This window comes from Cyprinus carpio, chromosome B25, assembly GCF_018340385.1.
Source record: "Cyprinus carpio isolate SPL01 chromosome B25, ASM1834038v1, whole genome shotgun sequence".
Taxonomy (NCBI): domain Eukaryota; kingdom Metazoa; phylum Chordata; class Actinopteri; order Cypriniformes; family Cyprinidae; genus Cyprinus; species Cyprinus carpio.
Window position 1 is genome coordinate 12,257,032 of NC_056621.1, and position 21,896 is coordinate 12,278,927.

The window sequence follows — 21,896 nt, forward strand, 5'->3', positions numbered from 1 at the left end:
TGGTGTGATTATTTTCTTGTTTTATTTGATTTGCTTTTCTTTTGTTCATCTTCAATTAGCAGTCACCTTAGTTTTAAGGTGTAAAAGGAACTGCAAGATTAAATATCATTGTATTGATTGCTCTTTATATACTATGAGGCACAATTTGACCTAAAATAAACGTCATTAATATCTCAGGTGGCATAGAGCCAGGCCACCTCTGCATTTGTGTTGTTGTGTAACTCCTAATTAATAATAATCGTCAAATGAATTATATGATATGCCAATCATTTAACTGAATCAACTACAATTAAATGCAATATTTGTGACAGACAAAAGCATTTGATTTAGAATTCAGTATAATTTTATATTTCGGTATCTCTTCGGTATATCTTCAAACGCGAGCAACTCCCATCTGAATTTAAAAACCATCTCAAGATCCTTGCGTTCAGTTCCATTTGTTGCACTCCATCCAGCTGTTTTTGAACACAAGACACAGTCGTGTGAACGGCTCCTAATTCATTCTGTGCTGCCTGCGTTGGGAGTGTGGTTTGGCGAGTCATATTGTGATAAATAATCATGCTAAATTAACAAGTTAAATCGACAGCCCTGTTTATTTCAGTGTTTTTCTGCGATTCCCTTTCAAAGACTTGTGGGACGGGATTCCCAAACCACCCAGTGAACAACAACACCAGGCTGCTTTCCTTCTTCCACTTTCTTAAATCTGAATGATGTTTGAAAGATGCATAAAGTTACTCAAAAGCACTTCCGACATATTAAAAACCAGATGTCCTCAACTTTCTCTTTCAGTGTGGACTCCCATCATTTCAACCGTGTTCCTGGTTGCCGTTGCCACGCTATGCAAGGAGCAGGGAATAACTGTCATTGGGATATGCTGTATTTACGAGGTGTTTGTTGCCCAAGGGGTGAGTGTGACATTTATTTATCGACTCGTAAATAAAGGATGTGTTGATGTGCGTAGTTAAAGTCAATAGGATCTGTCACAGGGTCTTGGGATTAAAAGCTTATTTGTTAATAAGTTAAAAAAAAGACAACTGTTTTGCTTTTAAGGGAAGTCATAAAACATCCTTTTCTTTTTTGATATTAAAAGCCCTATTTTGTTGGCAGAAAGACAGAGGGAAATCGAGACCACTATCCAGATGGAAAGACTTAATGCATCCACATGGGGCGCAGCCTTGCATGATGACTGCAGACATATTTGTCCACTTTTGTCTGTTAGTGTCATTATATTGACAGTTTAATACCAAAAAAAATCTTGAAACAAATTAATCTAACAGCTAAATGCATGTGGTTGCGGTGGAAAAAAAATTTAAAATTGAATGTAAAGCAAATAACTCTGTTTGAGGTATCAGCAATTTCCTGTGGCGACGTGTATTGGTTATAAAGCTCGAAATCCCTCTCTGGCAGTGAAAATGAACCCGTTTCACTCAACGACTTGTCTTATATACTTTTCCACTGACGTCTGGACTGTCATGTGAGCTCATTTGGTGTGAATATAAAATTAGTTTAAAAGCCCAAAGGGCATGTCTGCATTGAGTTTTTCGAGGGAGAGTGTGAAAATCAACACTGAGGCATCAGCCGAGTGATAACCAACAGCTTATGCAGGTTTCTTATCTGAGATGGCATTCAGTACCTTCTGCCTGGAAAAAAAAAGCGATGCAAGAATAACTATTGTGTAAGTGACAGTTGAGTAAATAACTTTAGGGCAACATCTCCCATTTCTAATGGCAGTGAAACAAAACAGCAAAGTCTCATAGTTTTGTTAACCACAAGTCTTACCAGATGTGAAAACACCCTGTTGCCTTTTCCGTTTAAAACGAGCTGCAGGATTTCAAAAATCAAAATGTTTTGACGCACTGACATTAGTTAGATGTTGCATGTCACAGTCATTAAGGACACAGTGTGTCCCTTTAAAGAGTCTTTTCAAACGTGTCTCTCTTGTTCCCAGCAGATTAGCATTTGTATTTGAATATCAAGTAAAAGCCACTTAACGATGTAGCATTCATTCTGTCCATTAGCGTTCGGATGCTCGTCGGGGCCTTTGCTCTTTTGACAGCCTTCCATTTGCTTTGTATTATGCAATTGAATTTTTACATAATGGACTGTGGCATAATCCTCTTATGTGAGCTAGCAACTGAATGCAAGCAGCTGTTGTTTCTGACAGAACCTCGAGGTCTGTGGGTCTTTGCCTTGGATCTTTGCTCTGTTTAGTCTGTACGCAGCCCTAAGCTATGCCTCTGATTTAACCCATATGCATGAGTAGCGCTTGGACTTTGATGTTTTGCTGAAAGACATGTAGTTTAAGTAATTACTCGTTTAAATAAAGTCGCAGCATTTAAGCGATAATGTATTACATGTAACGTTGATCTAATGCATCCGGATTGTGGCATGTGAAAGTTACGTTGAAGCGACCTCTAACGTAGCATTTATATCTGTAAGAAGTGGGTTTTTTTGGGGTGTGTGGCCTCGTGGTTAACCCATTGGCAGACAGATTAAGTTGTGGAGGTCAAATGGGATGTGTGTGGTTTGAATACAGCATGTGTTGTCTCTTGTCATTGTTGCCTGTCTTCTCTCCACTTTTGCCGTCAACAAAAATGGAAAAAGCCCTAAGCATTGTGTAAGAATAATTATAACTAGTTAAATAAATGAAAATTAGGATGTAATACTGTACATTTATTGTGGATACTTGTATAGTTAAAGGGATAGTTCACCCAAAAATTAATAAATTACCCTCACGATTTACTCACCCTCAAGCCGTTCTTATTTCAGACGAATACAATCGAATGCTAATTTACATAAAAAAAAGTCCACGCTTTATAATGGCAGTGAATGGGGTTTAAGATTTTGAAGTCCAATAAAAGTGCATCCATCCATTGTAAAAAGTGCTCCAAACGGCTCCGGGGCCTTCTGAAGCAAATTGATGCATTTGTATAAGAAAATATCTATATTTACAACTTTATAAACTGTAAATCATAATTCATCAAAATCCATAGTTAAATGAAGTGAACAAAGGATGAAGTTCTTACTGATGTGGTCTGGAACTTCATCCACTCTTTCGTAATGTTGGGATCAGAAGGAAGGCAATGCAAAGACTGTTTTTCCACAACTTAGCACTGAACAGCATTTTCTTGTCTTCAGAGCCATCTTTATCTTTGGTTTCTGTGTAGAAACGTTCTACACACATTCGCCTCTCTTGTAAACACTACATGCGTGAAATTGGTGGGCAGGGATAAACAGACAGCGATGTAGAAGCAGGCGTTGATCTTCCTCTAAGGAGGCAATGTTTAAAAACAGACTATGACCACTTTAAATTAATTTACATTATATTTTAGTCATATACCTGGTCTGGTGAAGTGATCAGCCCATAAGTGTATACCAGGGTCAAATCTTGCCCTGGAGGTCCAATGCGCTGCAGAGTTTAGCTCCAACCCTGACCAAAGTCACCTACCTGTGATTTTTCTAATGATCCCAAAGACATTGATTAGCACTGATTAGCATGCGCAGGTGTGTTTGATTAGGGTTAGAGCTAAACTCTGCAGGAAAGTGGATCCCATGGTCCAGATTTGAGGATCCCTGGTGTATAACATTACTCTGCTTACTCAGGTGCAACCAATCAACTCCCAGATCAAACACTAGGCTAATTGCCCCACCTGATGTTAGTTGTAATGGTTTTGATTACTTGAGAACAAAACCAGCTGTTTCTTGAAGATTCCACTTTTAGTAGTGCATTTAGTACTGCAGAGTTCACCATGGTTGGTTGGAAAAATGCCTTCAAAAAGCCTCCAGGATAAAAATGTACCACTAGTTAGAAGGAGGCTACAAAAACATTTTCGAAGGCTTTAGCTATCCCTCTAAAGCCCGAGACATGCTGCACGGTTTTCGGCTGTCCCAGATGGGCATCGTGAAACAATCGTGGGCGATTTCTGTGATCGTGGCTCCTAATCGGTGGTCCTATGTCGTACAGTGAGAGAGGTTCAAAGACGGCCGTTGTCACAGTCTTGCGACCAAAGATAGCCTACGATAATTTTCTTTCAGTGTCGGAAATTCAGCATGTTCATCGCACAGTGTGTTTGCAGTTACGACCCATGTTTACTGACCAACCAGTAAAAATGCGACATGGCGCGAAAACATAAAACTGCTTACCTCAAGCTCTTATTCCTTCCTCTCGCCGCTTCCTCTTTTTTTTTTCAACACACATAAAAACTACAACTGTCAAAGTGTGATTCATTATGCTCTTTTTGTTTACCACTAGCGCATGCTAATGATGTTTTATACTTCTATAGAAACGTGCGTTGTAGCCTACGAGTAAATAGGTGTCATCATCGTACAGTCTACACGAATGTCGTACCCAAGTTTATTAGATCCATGTTGCACAGTGTGACCAGCGATGATCTTATAGGATTGCTAAAATTGTGCAGTGTGTAGAAGACTAAAGTACTGTTCAGAGCATCAAGAAGTGGAAAAACATATGGCAACGCATTGCCTAGATCAGGCAATCTGTCCAAAGTGGACATTGATAAGAGATCCATGTATATGTATGCATTTACTTATATTTTATTTCCCTTTGTCATGTCATTTTCTCCTCTTTGTTTTTAATACAGTTCACTCTGCCCATGCTGATTGACACCTTACTTCAGGTGTTGAGAGGAAAAGATGGTTTTCCCTATGCTGTTCTCCAGACCCTGCTGAAGCTCATTGTCTTGATCATCAGCACACTATTGCTGGTCATCGTCAGGGTGCAGGTCATTCAGTCCCAGCTGCCAGTGTTCACCAGGTGAGACTACACTAAAACCTCTGTCGTGTTATATACCAGCATTTCCCAACCTTTATTCAGTCACTGCACCCTTTCAAATTTCTCAAAAATTTGCTACATGAGGATGAAGCTGAACAAAGTTACAAATAAAATACTTGCATAGTGTTCACTGTGTAAATTAAATAGCTATAGGTTAATTTGTTTAAGCTGTTTGATTAACATTCACACAGACAGTATTTTGGAGTATTAATAGGGCCCTATGATTTCTGTGATGCGGAAAACGCAGATGGAATCGCGGAATACAGTCATAAAAATGGAATTCACAGTTTAACGCGAAATGTCACAGAATTTGTCAAATTTTTAATGAATTAATCAAAAGTAGGTCATTACACTTAAATCAATTCGCGATATGGACTAATATCTGTAACTATTAAGCCGCAAAAGTCTATTTAAATATGAATCCTGCATGTTCTGCGCATCTCTGTCAATGAATGGCGCAGACGCTCCATTTACTACAAAAGTACTACTCAAAAGTCTGGTTTGATTTGAAGTCTATTTTTTAGTAGAATGTACATCTACTAAGAATCTACTACTACTAAAATAGGCTATGAAACAAACATGTTTTAAGGAATAATCACACAACATTTCTTCCATGTTTTAATTTTAATAGTAAATCCCCTTTATTTGCCAAAAAATAAAGTTTGCTTAATTTTCAATAATTAAAAGATAAATGAAATTAATGTTTTATGCCTTCAATTGATGACCAGAAAAATTTTAATACACAACACAGAATTTCTGAAGAAAAAAAAAAGATAAAAAAAAAATTAAGTTGTTTTATGCATTCAAATAATTAGACATGCTAAAAACAGAGAATCTGGTAACAATAAAATAATATGGTGAGAAAAAATATAACATTTCATAGGACCCTAAAACATGTAATTTTTGTTAAACTTTTATTAAATTGATGTGAAAATGTATTAGGGCTGTGTATCACCAGCAAAGTCACGATACGATACATATCACGATACAGGACTGCACTGAATTTTACCTCAGTAGAATTTAGTAAAACAGCTGTTTATGAAACACTGCATACTTTAGGGCCAGTGCTAACTATAAACAGTTGACCTCTGCAATATGAAGGGCCTTCATAACTGTACCACAGTACAATATAGGTAATGGCATATGTTTAATGTTTACATTGGGCACTCCCCACCAGGTACAACATTCTGATTGTTTGCATTTTGTTTTTAAGCCCATAAATAATAATTTACTCATTCTAATAAATTTATATTGTAATGTACTCATATTAATATATATAAAAAAATCATCTTAACATTGATGGTAGGTTATCATTGCACAAATTAATGCACTCTCTACTTTTTACAAATAAAATAGAGTTCTAAACTAATGCGCTGTCTTCTGTATCTTAAGCACACACGCGCTCAGTCACACACAGATCACGCTTTGCGTGCAATCAGACATTCAGGAACAAACTTTTTAGCACTGCCCCGCATATAATTATAAACTATAAATAGCTTAATTGCTCAAGAGCTACATTATCTTTCTCAACAAGGAGCTGGTAACATCATTGTTTCTAAAGGAATTAAAGCCACAGCTTCACTGTTAAAAGAGAAATGCGACAAAACGGAGGTAATTCTTACCAAGTCAAATTTTATTATATATCAATATGGCTACAAAATAATTGTAATAATAATTATTATTATTATGCATATGCTTATTTAATTAATCACACTAAGCCTTATCACAATTTAGTTTTTTTTCCCATTAATCATGCAGCTCTATTTCATGCATAATTATATTCAGCGTGGACAAATGGCTTGTTGCTGGAAACTTGTCGCATTAAGCATGGTGTAATGCACATCCCTGAGTGGCTTTATTGCCTTGATAAACTGATTTATTACTGAACATTTGGTCTTAAAAAGGAAATGGTTTGAGTTTCTCAGCTCAGGCCAAAATCGTATCAGTCACCAAGGGAATGATGTGACAAATTAATGTAAACACATCCGTGGTATCATATTATGGGGAAATCGTTCATAATGCAGTGCATGATAATCTTTTAAAATGATGAGAGCTGTCATGATGCTTTTGTAAACATCAACAGCCTGGGCCTGAAATGAACTTGATCTATATATCCGCTGATCTAGAACCACCCCTATAGTAGTGCTTAGATAGTGGTTGACTCCACCTACTCCTAAACAAATCAAGCATCTCAGCGAATCTAAGAGCTCTGTGTGAAATGCCTAGACATACTCCTCCTGATTATCATCCCCGGGGAAGTTGATTGGGATCAGAGGGAAAAATCCTCTTGGATTCGTCATGGAAGCCATTGCTAATCCCCAGACATAATCCACGACTGTCTCCGACCGTCTGAATTAGTGTTATCACATGGCTCTCTAGAGACATAATACAGTGGATTAACATACTTTCTAAGTATATTTTGTCCCTGCATGTGTTGTATTCGGGAGTATTGTGATAATGTTGGAATGTCCCAGCCAAAACAAAAACATTCTTCTTCCAAGACATTGGATTTATGACAGGGTTGTGCAAAGGCTTTTATTGGATTTTTAATACATGCAGTTGGCTCTCCCACCCTTCAGACCTCTCTCCAAAACACACCCCTCTGTGAAAGCCAAGCGATAAACTTCAGTTTATGTCCATTTCAAACACCGGAAATATTTAATCTTTGGAAAATATTAGCTTTGAGTTTGAAAGGGATTAGGAATTGCTAGTGAAGACTGAAAGCCTGTGTCAATTTTCTGCAATTAAATTGACATTTTTAAAGGGTTTTTTTTTAAAAAGGAAAAACCCTAAACTTAAATTTTTAATGTTGTAACTTAAACTCAAGCATGTGTACTAATATGTGCTGCCAAATGAATAAATGCACTAATTTGAATCCTGTTAATGTTTTTTTTATTAAATCAGGATGCTATTGTTTCCTGTTAATGGGTGTCCATAATCATTATCATCAAAAAAATGTTGCTGTTTAATGCACCATTAACATTGCATGCTTGTGATTCAAAGAACATCAACACTGTGTTTTAATCCTGAGTCTTGAATCAGAGTTAATGGCCTGCGTCCACAGACCAGTCTTGCCAACTTGGCACCATGGTTGTTTTGGTGTTTTTTTTTTTTTTTTTAGTCTGGCTGTTTTTCAGTGTGGCTTGGATCCTTTTAAACCTGTTTGTGGTTTCACATGCATAGGAAACATGATGCATTGCAGAATAATGGTCATGGGTTGAAGTAAATCATCAAAAAAATGCTGTAAATTACCGCACTAAGGAATAAAGGATTTTTTCCTTTTTTTTATTTTTAATTTTTTTAACTTGCTAGGAAATGTATATCTTGCAGTATTATGTTCTGAACTCATACTCTGAGGGCATATGTTGCAGGCTTGGGCACAATTCAGAATTCAAGAATGAGCTTCTTACAATATGTGTGATTGAATTTAAATTCGCAATGACAGTAAGTTTACTGAATTGCAGTTTTCCATTTCAAGATGAAATGAACAAAAGCTGTTGAGCCAACATTTATTTTAGATTTCCCATTTGCTACCTCAATTCAAATTCAGGAACTGAACTAGAAATGAAAAATCATTCTCAATTCAATGCTAAATAGTGTAGAATGTTGAAAATTGCAGTTCAGATCCTGTTCTGTTGAACTTAGACCCATGAAAAGTTATATTTATGATATTGGTTAATGGTTCACAAACACAGCACTAGCACAAGCGCTTATTAGAGCATTTAACCAGTCATTCTAAAGACCTGAGAAGAAAATATAAAATATTGAAAGAAATATCTCTTTAAAGAAGATTTTCCTGCTGAGTGTTGCAATAAACATCCAAAACATGTTGAGCTAATTGATTAATAGATTTGGTGAAACGTAAAACCTGCTTTTCCTTATCTGTATATTTCTCTTATCAGTAAAAACTTTTCAAAATGAAGTGTCTTTTAGTGTGGAATGTCTTAATGGAGAGGAGTACTCATTAATTCTATTCCATCTATTATCAGGTTTGATAATCCAGCTGCCGTCAGCTCCACCCCGAGCAGGCAGCTGACCTTCAACTACCTCCTGCCAGTAAACGCCTGGCTGCTGCTCAACCCCTCTGAGTTGTGTTGTGACTGGACAATGGGCACTATCCCTCTTGTGGAGTCCCTACTGGACCCTCGCAACCTCGCCACAGTGGTATTTTATGCCATGTTGAGCCTCCTGGCTTATCACAGCCTTTGGTACGGCCACAGCTCTGCAAAGATCGTCATGATGGTACGTTGGTGGGGCTTATGGAAAATTGATTATATGTAAACTAAAGGAACATTAAGATCTAAATGGGTTCTTCAAATGTACTTTTGAACTTCTTGTTTAGTGGAAATGCATTTCTGTAACCGGGACTTGAATGAGATGTTTTTTATTATAGTTGTCTACATAAATGCACAAGAAAACACAAAGGGGAAATGGTTTACTCAAAAACAGTTTGAAATAATATATCATCCCCAGTCTTATTTGAAATCTGTCAGATACAATTTAGGGTTGTTTTCATCCATACAGGATAAACTATGCACATGAGCTGATTTTCCAGAATCCAAGTGAACTTAGTCTTGAATTAAGTATTCCTCATGGTATAGTGTAAGCTAAGACGATATGATCAAAATAAAAAGAAAATAAAAGAACTGGAGACGTATCTGCTTCAGTGAAATGAGGCTAATGACAGGATTTGAGCGAATTACCTTAAATTCCCTGTAGTTGCTCCACTCTAAGGCCATCTTATTTTCCATGTTGGTGACTGGCAAAACAGCTTCTATATACAGCTTCTGTCACTTTCACTATACTTGAATTTCCAAAACTGGTAACAGATGGGGCAGGCATAACTGGTAACAGAATATTCAATGTATGTGTTGTCACAGAGTTCTGAGAAGAAAATAAACTTAAGGCATCCTATATAAACTTCTCTTGGAAGTTTTTCCAAGTAAAAATGTTTTGTTTTAGATTTGAATCAACTGTATCATTTCATCGAATAAGGACTATTGCTCTTATGCTCTTTGTCAAAGCCTGTTTTTACTCTTATTTGGCTCTTGGTGGGTGAATTAATTTTGGACACTGTTTGTCAAGATTATGTTTCAGTCATATCAATTCATTAATACAATCTGACAACATAATTTTTGCTTTTTAAACTAGAGCCCGACCGATATATTATTTTGCCGATATTATCGGCCAATATGAGCCTATCGCAGATATTTAGGTATCGGCAAATGCGCATTTAAACCGGATCTGTGATTAGCAGTAAATCTCCATCACCTGCTTTCAGGTGGAGCAGCATTTACTACGCAGAGCAATAGTTCTCTGACAAGCTATGCAAAATCACATTCATAATCAAAGACGATATAATTGTAGGATTATGAAATCAATGAAATCGTTCTCGATTATGACAGCTGTTTGCGTATCTTCTCAGTGAACTACGGCTCTGTGTAGTAAATGCTGCTCCATCTCAGAGCATGTGAAAATACGCATTTAATAACATTTTTTATCTACAAATTCACTTCATAAGGTCAGTCGAGTGTTTAAAAATAAATCCTTCTGTGAGATGATGTGGCTTCTTAAACAGAATAATTAATGCACACAATATTTCATTGTATTTTAAGCAGTGATAAAGGCTATGTCGATTAGCATTTCATTATAGATGTTCTTTATTATGATGAAAATTATAATAAGAACTCAGATAAACCATATATTGCGGTAGTCGTGTGTTTATAAGTCACGTTGAATCAATGAAAGCAGTTAAATGTTCTGTTTATTCAGCTGCAGCGATCCTGGATTCCTGGAGTTCTTCTTCGGGGCATATTTGAATTTTCAGCACGAGAGCACCCTCTGGCCTTTGGATGGAGATTTACAGCTGATCACAGAACCGTGCTTCACTGAAAGATATGCATGACAATCGCAGTTTCTGCCTAATCGCGATTTATTGCCTTTGCGATTTAATTTCAATCAATTGTGCAGCCCTATTTGTTCATCACATTACAATGATTTTAATTCTTAGTTTTGCGTGATGATGTGATGAATGGATGGTTAATTTTTAACAGCAGATTCAGTGACGTTAGAGCTGATTTGTGCATCACGGCACACGTCTGTGGTGCATTACGGCTCCACGGCCACCAGAGCTGATCACGGCCACTCAGTCAATGCTGGTGTTTATATCGGCCGCAACAAAATACAACAGAACCCATTATAATCAGTAATGTTGTCTACACTGGATGCAGCATGATGTGACATGACAAATCCCCACAGGAAACAGATGTTTTGTTATGTTTTTTATGTTGTATGATGTAGTTCAAATGATTTTCAGTGGTCACTTTGTCGCGTCCTGTTGCAGCACAGACACGGTGTCAGCATAGTTTGTCAGACTCAGTAACGCAGCAGATTGAAAATTTAGTATCTTTCTGCAGTCCAATAGACGGCAGTGCGGTTGTGGCTTGAGTCTGTTGAAAGGTGATTTAATGCTATGTTGTCACCTAGTTGGAGAGACTCAATGCTAAATTAAATAAACAACAATGTCCCAGTCTTTTACTCTCACAATGAGCTTTCCATCATTTGCTACATTAGTAGGGCCCTGTGATTTCCGCGATACAGAAAACATGGACAATGTATCAGTCTTTTACTCTCACATCCAGTCATAAAAAACAATATGGATAATAATATATATATTACTGTATAAATGTGGAATTTCATACATACATTTGTAACGGAATCCAGTCATAAAAACAGAATTTACTGTATAATGTGGAATTTCATGGCATTTGTCATCCAAGATCGTCTGCCACCAGCCACCCGGACAGCTGCTGCAACAATCGATTTGCATAACCAAAGAATTTCTGCACAAACTGTCAGAAACCATCTCAGGGAAGCTCATCTGCTTGCTCATCGTCCTCATTGGGGTCTCGACCTGACTGCAGTTCGTCATTGTAACCGACATAAGTGGATAAATGCTCACATTCGATGGCGTATGGCACTTTGGAGAGGTGTTCTCTTCACGGATGAATCCCAGTTTTCACTGTACAGGGCAGATGACAGACAGCGTGAATGGCGTTGTGTGGGTGAGTGGTTTGCTGATGTCAACATTGTGGATCGAGTGGCCCATGGTGGGGGTGTGGTTATGGACAACACAGGTGCATTTTATTGATGGCATTTTGAATGCACAGAGACACTGTGACAAGATCCTTAGGCCCATTGTTGTGCCATTCATCCACGACCATCACCTCATGTTGCAGCATGATAATGCACGGACCCATGTTGCAAGGATCTGTACACAATTCCTGGAAGCTGAAAACATCCCAGTTCTTGCATGGCCAGCATACTCACAGGACATGTCACCCACTGAGCATGTTTGGGATGCTCTGGATCGGTGTATATGACAGCGTGTTCCAGTTCCTGCCAATATCCAGCAACTTTGCACAGCCATTGAAGAGGAATGGACCAACATTCCACAGGCCACAGTCAACAACCTGATCAACTCTATGCGAAGGAGATGTTGCACTGTGTGAGGCAAATGGTGGTCACACCAGATACTGACTGGTTTTCGGATATATATATATATATATATATATATATATATATATATATATATATATATATATAATATGTAAGTTCTATTTGTGTTTAAGTTATTTATAAGTGAACTTTACTCTTAAGTGTACTAATGGCAGACTCATTTTAAATAGTTTACTGTTAAAATTTTAAATACCCTGACTCCACTACATAGGCCTATGTTTGTCACATCAATATAAGTGTTTGATCACCACATTTAAGTTATTGCAAAAAATGTGTTTGTGTATATATTCTGTTTATGTATTTACTGTATTCTATATACAGTACCAGTCAAAAGTTTGGACATACAAATGTGTAGTGTGTCCAAACTTTTGACCATACTGTACTATAATATAGCCTACACATAAAGAATATCGGCCGATATATTGATATTTACTCACTAATATCGGTATTGGCATCAGCCCCCCCAAAAAAACCATATCAGTTGGGCTCTAATTTAAACTCAAATCACTCTAAAGACAGATATTTTCAGGCTGGTCCAGCTTGTGTACAATCTTGTGGGAACAAAAAGCCGAAAAGGCCTTTTAACTAGAAGGAAGTTGAAGAAGGCACTTAATTTCTAGAAATGCAAGTGCGTCACAACCTTTCATTATAAACAGATGGTAATTACTACCCAAAATGGGACATTTTTGGTCAAGGTATTAATCATTGTGTTGAAGTCTAAAAGTACACTAAAAGTAAAAATTGTTCACGCTATTTCTTACCCACAGTTCAATGCTTTCTGGACCTTTTTTTAAACCGTTTCTGGAAACTGTCGCGACTCTCAGCACATGATTAATGTCACCTGTCTGAACACACAGACGCCCCCCTCTCTGAACTTTTATAACTACGTGTATTTCATTTTTTTAAATGTTTAGTCTCACACAACATTTTTTTCTCAATTTACAGCCGAAAGAGCTTTTTTTTCCTGACCATCATAAAAGATGTTAACATCTTAAGAGTCTTGCACTGCAGCTCTGATGTCTAGATATGATCGACCACTGACTGATTCCACGCTCACAAGAGTTCACAGATGCCACAGTTGAAATCCGTTCGTCTTGTGTGTTCAGCTCTCCACTCGTTTGTTGTGTAACAGCGGCGTGAATTCTTCATCCACGTCTCCACACGCTGTCAACTGAGTTTGGTGAACTTCCTCGCTCTGTTGGCAGAGGCCGCCCTTCGAGACCAGGGGGCCACAAATCATTATTAATGGAAAGTGCGCAAAGATGAAGGGGGAGGGCTTGGCCATTAACATGTTGCTCTGGTCTGCTTGGTTAGGAGACAGAGAACAGGTTGCATGAGGATATTCATCTGAATCTGTTTAATTTGGCCATGGTTGGTTATTTTAATGATTCCCTGTGGGCAGGCCCTCAACACTCTCTCTGAGTAAACAGGAAACACTTTTGTTGTGTAAGTTTGGCTAATTTGATTGTGAGGGTTTTTATGTGTTGCATGTTCCAAAGCAACCAAACAGCACGCAGCGCGCAGCTTATGATGACCGCAGACAAAGCTTTGGTTTGTGCAGAAACTTCTTTCATCAAGATTGATTTTGGCCTCTGAAGTGTCAAGCAAATTGGATAAATATGATGTTCCCCGTACTGCTGCTTTCGGCTCTGTTAAATCCACCCCTGCGTAAGCAACGCATGACAGTTTGGTTCTTGACGCACTCTGAAGCTGCTGCCAAAACCAATTTCTGCGATTCGCTTTCAAGACCGCACAATGTGAGATGAATGCCCCTGTTTTTTGGGATTGCTCGATTTAAAAAAAAAAAAAAAACCCTCCTCTGTACGGCACCCCTGCGGTTTACTTGATGATAAACTCGTAAATATTAGAGGGCTTTTGAAAAGCGACTCTTCTGCTCATAAAAGGGTGAGATTAGCCGTAGCTAGACCAAACAAAATTAGTTTGTTCTTCAAAACAGGGTGTCCAAGGGCTGTGCCCTCGCAGGGGTTCAACGTTTCAAAAAATCCTGATCCATCACCTTGTCATAAGGTGCTTTTCGTAAATAAAACCTATAATCCCAATCTTACATCTTGTAGCCTGGCATGCATTGTGCAAGACAGGCGTGTTTGCTTGTGGTTTTAATGAGAAGAACCATGTTTGAGGAGCACTGCAATGACATGTTCTCATTTGTGTTGTATCAATCATATCTGTTGCCACCACTCAGAGAAATTATCTCGGACCGTCGTGATTATGTGGCTTGGTAGTTTTCTTGCACTTGTCCTACAGGTCAAGCATGTATAATTGGGTTTAGTTCCAGATTAATCAAACTCATGGTCTTGGTTTCAGACAAAGCTTTATGAAACCAGAGTGATTAGCATTCAGACCTGCACAAGCTTGTCTGAAGCAAACAATAAGAACATTTAAATCCAAGATTTTTTGCTTATGGAATTTCTCGGTTTACCAGGCCATTTTTGTGCCCAATCAAAGTTGCAACTTAGACAAATCCCTGATTGGATTGCCATAGAAACTGGCGTTTCCACTTCCTCTCATTAGATTTCAAAGAGCTAGGAAAAAAACAGGTCATTTCTTTAATGAATGGCCAATGAATTGCACTTTTGCGTAGGGCAGGGGTGTCAAACTCAATTCCTGGAGGGCCGAAGTCCTGCAGGGTTTGGATTCAACCCTAATTAAACGTACCTGATCCAACTAATCAGGTCCTTCAGGATTATTTGAAAACTACATGGTATGTGTGTTGGCCCTCAAAGGAACTGACTTTGACACCCCTGGCATAGGGGGTCAAGTGTTTGGAGGCTTGATAGGCTTGAGAAACATTTGATTAGTTTAAAAAAAAATCTGGAAGCTTGCACAAAGAGACTAAAGCCATACACTAAATGGTATTTTATACCTGAATACCTTTAAGAAATTGTTCACCCACAAATGAAAGTTATAATTTACTCACCCTTATGTTGTTGCAAACCTGAATTAATTTCTTTCTTCTGTTGAACACAAAAGATAAATCAAGTAAAGATATTAGAAGAATGTTGGTAACCAAGCAGTTGCTTCTAGCCATTGACTTCCATAGTATTTTCCATGCAACAACATTAATCAAAATTGTGTTCAACAAAAGAAAAAAAAACTCACACTGGTTTGCAACAATGTGTAAATGATGACAAAATATTCATTTTTGGCTGAACTATCCATTTAATGCATGTTCACAAAGAAGAGCATTGTTTCAATCCTGACTTCTTTCCAGACTTTCTTTCTTTGAATAACATGCTGTTTGTTTTTTTCTGTGCAATTACAATTAATGTTTACAAAAATCTTAAAAGTGCTCCATATGACTTGTTCCAAGTCTCCTGTAGCCATGTGATATCTTTATGTGAGAAACAGACCTAAATGTACAGTTTAAGCATCATCAAAATTTCAGAATCTCTCCTTATGTGCTCGACAGATGAAAGAAAAGATATTTCTCCTTTTTACCCTCCATTATTTCTTTATGATGATGTGTTCTCCTTGGGACAGACCCCTGGTCATGAACTCAAACGTCCCTTGTTATTTACTGTGTTATTGCTGAAGATCAAAAGGAAGTAAATAGCCTATGATAAATGTCTCCAGAAGGCATCTAATATATGAGTTGTGCTTTTATTCACTCTTGTGAAAGCATTTTGTTTCTACACAACACAGTACTATTCTACTTTTTATTAATTGATTAATGCACTTTCTTTTAAAGCAAGAAATATGGATGTACATTGTGCTTGTTATTTTTTGATTACCATTCTCAAAGAACCACAAATTTCCATTTTTGGATGAACTATTCGTTTAGTAAAAATTTTTTGCATCCTTTAGGCACTGTCGCTGATCGTCCTTCCTTTTATCCCTGCATCCAACCTTTTTTTCCCTGTGGGCTTTGTTGTAGCCGAAAGAGTCCTGTACGTGCCCAGCATGGGATTTTGTGTTTTGGTAGCCCATGGATTTAAACTCCTGTCCCAAAGAGGGTAAACGTCCTCTAAACAAATACTCTATTCCCTTTAAATGACTTGTTCAGAGACTCATTCCCTGTTTTTTGTGACATTATCCAGAGCCCTAAAGAAAACGTCTTGGTTGCTCATGGGAGTTCTTCTAACAACACACGCCGTGAAGACTTTCAACAGAAACTGGGATTGGGAGTCCGAATACACGCTTTTTACATCTGCACTGAAAGTACGAACACATCCAAGGACACATTATTCATTTATAGATCCACATCTGGCCACAGGCTCATACATATTGTATGCTTGTATTTTGAGATCATTACTTTGAATAAATCCAACTTGCTGCTTTATATCAAAGAGCGAATCCAGACGTTAACTAGAGTACAATGAAATGATGTCTGGAAAATATGATTTGTTATGTCAGCCTGGCCTGAGACATTTCAAAATTGTTTTCCTCCAGGTGAGCAGGAACAATGCCAAACTCTGGAACAATGTCGGACATGCTTTGGAGAATCAAAATAGTTATGAGCGAGCGTTGAGATACTTCCTTCAGGCCACAAGAGTGCAACCAGGTAATTGACTCATTTGCCAGATTATCTTTTGAAGTTTACACTAGCATCTTTAAAGTAAATTGCTTGCGTAATTGGGCATGAAACAGGTTATTCAATGAGGAAAAAATGTAGAATGGGGATTTCATCCCACTGGGAATTTATTGGAGTGGGCAGTACATTCTGATAATGGTGCCAGACTTAATTAGCCTTTTGGCTATTAGTTCATATTATCCACTAGCCGTGTGGCATCAGCAAAAGGGAAAACTGTTTCAGAAGAACAGCGAGTTGTTACATTTTAATTAAGGATTATGACAATAAATTTTAGCACCAATGAATCATTCACAATGACAATATTAAGAAAGTAAATGAGGCTTATCTTAATTTATGTGGACTTGTTTTTATGTGGAGTCATTAAGACAAATGTGCTAATGATAAATGATAGTGCGTCTCTGGGAATGATTTTGCACCACATTTCCACAGACACAAAATGCTAAAAAGACTTCATCAGTTCTTTCGAAAATATTGGCAGACGAAGTTAAAATGGAGTTTCTTTTAAACAAAACTCACCATTGGATATGTTGTTTTAGGGAGGTGTGGGAAATTCTGCCTTGTTATTATAAGTTTGGAGGCATGATGGTAAAGACCATTTCAAATTGTGTATAAGCTAACAAGAAGTAGTATTTCTTGGGAATGTATGAAAACATTGGCGCATAAAACTATTTTCGCACTTTAGTGTCTTGAGAATATGTGGATTTTAGGATTTTGTGAGAAGACGAGGATTTAGGTTTTGTATTGGCTTTTCTGCACTTCTGTCAGGCTACCTGTGAGAAAGACGGCTGTGGCTGCCAAAGCCATTAGACTATTGACTTTAATTGTTTAAGTTATGTTGGTTTATCGGGCTAACGTGACTTGAGAGATCCACCACCCAAGATGTGTTTTTCCCGGATTAACTCTGTAAGCACATTAATGAATGCAGAAATTCTGGGCATGCTATCTATTCATGTCAGTTTGCTTTTCATAACAAAAACTATACTGCTTGAGTGTGGCCAGGCATTTCTTAGAAAATGCTAATAGCATTATCAGTTTTACACATTGAAACCTACTGACACTGTTGGTTAGCTTTCTGCTGTTTGAAGTTACATGAGCCACATGGCTGTAAAAGGTTGTAGGGAGGGGAGCACTTTCACAGGAGGTGCTTTTCCTCTTCCCAGTCTTTCCCGCCGGTTCTCATCCCAACTGTGTATTAAACTGGTCATCTGCCTGTAACCGTTATTATTTGTTGCACTCAAGCTGCATAATTCACATTCCACTATCTACTCTGTCTTTGAGGTTTAGTCTGTGCTATTTTCTTGATTTATGACTCTATACTAAAAATTTTGTCCTCTTCAGATGACATTGGGGCCCACATGAACGTTGGGAGAACCTACAAAAACCTGAACAGGTCCAGAGAGGCAGAGGAGGCATATCTTATTGCAAAATCCCTTATGCCACAGGTATGAAATTCCCATGTGAGGAAAAAAGAGTTTTGTTTATATTTAGGTTGCCAACAAATGTTGATATAAACGATAAAATACTTCCATCTCCGAACCATAATGATCTTCTAAGCAGTCTTCTGTTTATTAGTAGATATGCAGTTCAGAATGATTTGCTGTCCAGCACAGGAAAACGTTACCTCCTTTCCTGTTCTTCTCTCCTACTGCATTCCCCTGAGCCAAATGCAACAATTTTCATCTTGCACTGCCATTGTGTTGCACGGCCCAAGACAACGACCTAGCTTATCTCAAGATAAACTATCACTGCCTGAATGTTACAAAACCAAACAAACTCATCTGTAATTTTAAAAAAGGTAATCAAATTTTAAGGAAGGTTTTGGGCTGAGTTATTGGCTCGCAGGGACTGTTAAAAGGTCCACGATCTTGTTCCCCTTTCTCTTTTTTTTATATAAATAAAAGCCCATAAATAAACTAAAAAAAAAAAAAAAAAAACTAAGCTGAATAAGAATTAGTTTGTGGCTTTTAGTACATGTGTATCAGCATTCATCAATATGCCAGTATGGTTATGGTATGGAAAGTTAAAAAGAAGAGCATTTATGTTAAAAAGAAACATTTAGAAATGTATTTATTGTACCGTTTGATCAAGTTAATGCATCCTTGTTGAAAAAAGTATTTTTTTTTTCTTATGGCCTTTAATTTCACATGGGCCTATATTTCTTTTTCTTTTTTATTTACTTTTTTCAAACAATCGGAATTTTGATTAAAAAAGGTCTATGAGATGTTGCATATTTGAGGGTAGGACTCTCCTTTGACAACCATTTTTTTGTAAAATTCTTTTTAACAGCTACCAATAATATATTTATTAGATATTTATCCCTTTTTAACCATTCCTGGGGTATGTATCCAAAATATAATACTTCACTGTTACAGGTTTTCACACATTTAAAGATATCTTGTAAGGCAGTATGTATTCCCCTCCAGTAGCCCTTAAAAAATAGAGCAGTCCCAGAACACATGGTAATGGTTGGCGTTTTGGTTTCACATGGGCCTATATTTCATGTTGGAATGTATAGAAAGACCATACTGAACATATTATTGTTATACTTAGAGTCAAATGTATGTAAATGTAAATGCTTAAAACCTTGGCTGACCTTCCCAAAACATATTGGCAGATCATTCCAGGGAAGAAGTATGCAACCCGTGTGGCCCCCAACCATCTGAACGTCTACATTAACCTGGCAAACCTAATTCGGGCGAATGACTCCCGCCTGGAGGAAGCCGACCAACTCTATAGGCAGGCCATCAGCATGAGACCGGACTTCAAGCAAGCCTACATCAGTCGGCAAGTCTCCATTCGTGCTGACAGGGTCAAAAATGTGTTTGTGTACTTGCATGCTTGCTGACATGGCCAAATGAAACCGAATGAGTTGTAGTTCAGACAGTATTTTGGCTTTGATGAGGTTATTGAGTCATGTTTTTTTTTTTTTTTTTTTTGTAGCCCATATATACACTGGATGATATTCAAGAGATACAATTGTTGAAAAGAATTAAACACCCGTGTCTTACAATTTAACACCCATCCTAGACCTTTTTTGCTATCCTTGAGAAAACATTTCTCATAGATATGTGGTACATTTACACTGCCTTCACACTTTGTGATTTCTCTCTACATGTCTCATCCTGTTAATGAGATGTTGATCAGATAAGCTATTGAAAGTGGATTTACTGGAATGCCTTGGTTCTCGTGAATGTCAGGACTCTCAGCCACACTGTGAAAAGTGTACATGGCAAACCAAAGAAAAAAAAAAATCAAAACTAAAACCTTTGTATTACTCAAACTATGTGCTAAGAAAATATCCCTTAAAGAAACTGATCTTTCTTGTTGTACATGTTCGTTAGAGGTATTCCAAAAATGTCTTTTTGTTTCTCTCAAAACTCAGAGGGGAGCTTCTGCTGAAAATGAACAAGCCCAGTGAGGCGAAGGACGCCTACCTACGAGCGCTGGAGCTGGACCATACCAATGCAGACCTGTGGTACAATCTGGCAATTGTCAATATTGAGATGAAGGACCCCTCAGAGGCTTTGAGAAACTTTAATCGTGCATTGGACCTGAATCCACGGCACAAACTGGCACTCTTCAACTCAGCGCTTCTCATGCAAGAGTCAGGTGTGTGTGCAACGGCAATTTGAACCAAGCAATAAAGTTAGCTCTGTCACAAAACCTAGTGAGCTGCCTACATACTGTAGGCTGCTGCCTTCTAAGCATCCTAACCATCATAAAACACCTTAAGCAATTTGGAACGCTCTACAAGAGCAGCAATTTTGCTTGGCATGCAGGCACTCAACTCGCAGTTGATACCCTTCAAAACACATTAAGTTTATTTATAGTCGACATTATATGCTCACTTCATCCAGGTCTATGGTTGCCTTCTCCATGAAATACGCATGCTATGATGCCTTAAATTTGGCTATGAGACATACTATTTGTGCCAGAGGTGTGCCATTGATGCCTTAAAATACAGTACCACCTGCTTATGTAGCTCACTAGGTTCTGGGGAAATACTGTTGCAAAATACACTCCCTAATTTTTGATTTTTCCGACCTGATCTTCAAAAAACATTGCGTCTATTACAAGAAACGGTGAGGTATTCAGTAAACTGTGTGAAAGCGACAGTTTGCTAGTTAATGTTTGATTCACATGAGGCTAGACGTCAAGAGTGTAAGCCAAGTTATTAACCTATGGATTCTTTGGTAAGGCAGCGACCTCTCACCTAATTCAGTCATGTTCTCATGTCTAAGAATGTTAGCATTTGATCCAAAACAAATACGTTTAAATTGAATGTGACTCATTGAGCCTAACTTTGAGTTTTATGCCATTTTTTCACTCATAGCTTTGAATAGCAGGAAAGACTGATGGATTCTTGCAGTTTGAGTGAGGCATTAGCTGAGATTAGCACACCTACGCTGCCGAAATGTAAATACTACGAATACAACGGCTCTATTTGCACATGGCTTTAGGCCTGTTGTACAGACTGTTTAATCATGTGACTGAGGAAGCATTGTGCGATCAATTTACAGGCCTGCTTGACACAACTGTTATTCTTTCATTCGGTTTTCTAGTTGTGCCCATCCGTGTTGGTTTTCAAATAAAAGCAAGTTTGTTTTAAACGTAACCTGCTTTCCACGGTTTCCCCATTTTTGCCCTACAGTAGTTATTCTGAACAGTCTTCGAGGGGTAATAAAAAGCTGACCGACCCTCCTTGCCCTCGTTCTGACCTCATCGTTGCAACATAGGATGGTGAACAACGTAAACCTTGTTACAAAGCCAAATAACCGAGCCAAAATACTAGAGATAGCAGTGTCAGGCTTTTGGAAACATTAATGAAAACAAAGAAAAAAAGCATAAAACTAATTCACGTGGCTTAACTTAATCTAAATAATCTGTATTTTTGGATATCAGTATTTTCATTTATTTGACTTTAGTTGCTCAAAAGATTTACAGCACCAAGGACATCTGGTGACAGTACTCTCTTGCCATTTTTTTATTGGTTGGTTTGCTTTATTACAATATTAAAATTAAAGGGAAGAACAT

The 21,896-nt window shown here is 37.8% G+C and overlaps 1 protein-coding gene and 1 long non-coding RNA gene across 3 annotated transcripts in view; one reads left to right on the forward strand and one right to left on the reverse strand.

Annotated features, from left to right (window-relative positions):
- The window catches only part of LOC109072969 (protein O-mannosyl-transferase TMTC3-like), a 29,967-nt gene that overhangs the window by 4,712 nt on the left and 3,359 nt on the right, over positions 1 to 21,896 (forward strand). For both annotated transcript variants that reach the window (XM_042753278.1, XM_042753275.1), the window contains exons 5-13: positions 790 to 905; positions 4,602 to 4,774; positions 8,782 to 9,034; positions 16,136 to 16,284; positions 16,369 to 16,489; positions 16,721 to 16,832; positions 18,201 to 18,304; positions 19,477 to 19,646; positions 20,245 to 20,471. In XM_042753278.1, coding sequence (XP_042609212.1) covers positions 790 to 905; positions 4,602 to 4,774; positions 8,782 to 9,034; positions 16,136 to 16,284; positions 16,369 to 16,489; positions 16,721 to 16,832; positions 18,201 to 18,304; positions 19,477 to 19,646; positions 20,245 to 20,471 — 1,425 coding nt within the window. The remainder of the gene's footprint in view (positions 1 to 789; positions 906 to 4,601; positions 4,775 to 8,781; positions 9,035 to 16,135; positions 16,285 to 16,368; positions 16,490 to 16,720; positions 16,833 to 18,200; positions 18,305 to 19,476; positions 19,647 to 20,244; positions 20,472 to 21,896) is intronic.
- On the reverse strand, positions 2,760 to 3,424 carry LOC122142455. The gene is made up of 3 exons (XR_006158616.1): positions 3,341 to 3,424; positions 3,027 to 3,269; positions 2,760 to 2,907 (listed from the first exon to the last, which is right to left on the reverse strand). It is a non-coding gene; the product is annotated as an uncharacterized LOC122142455 (long non-coding RNA).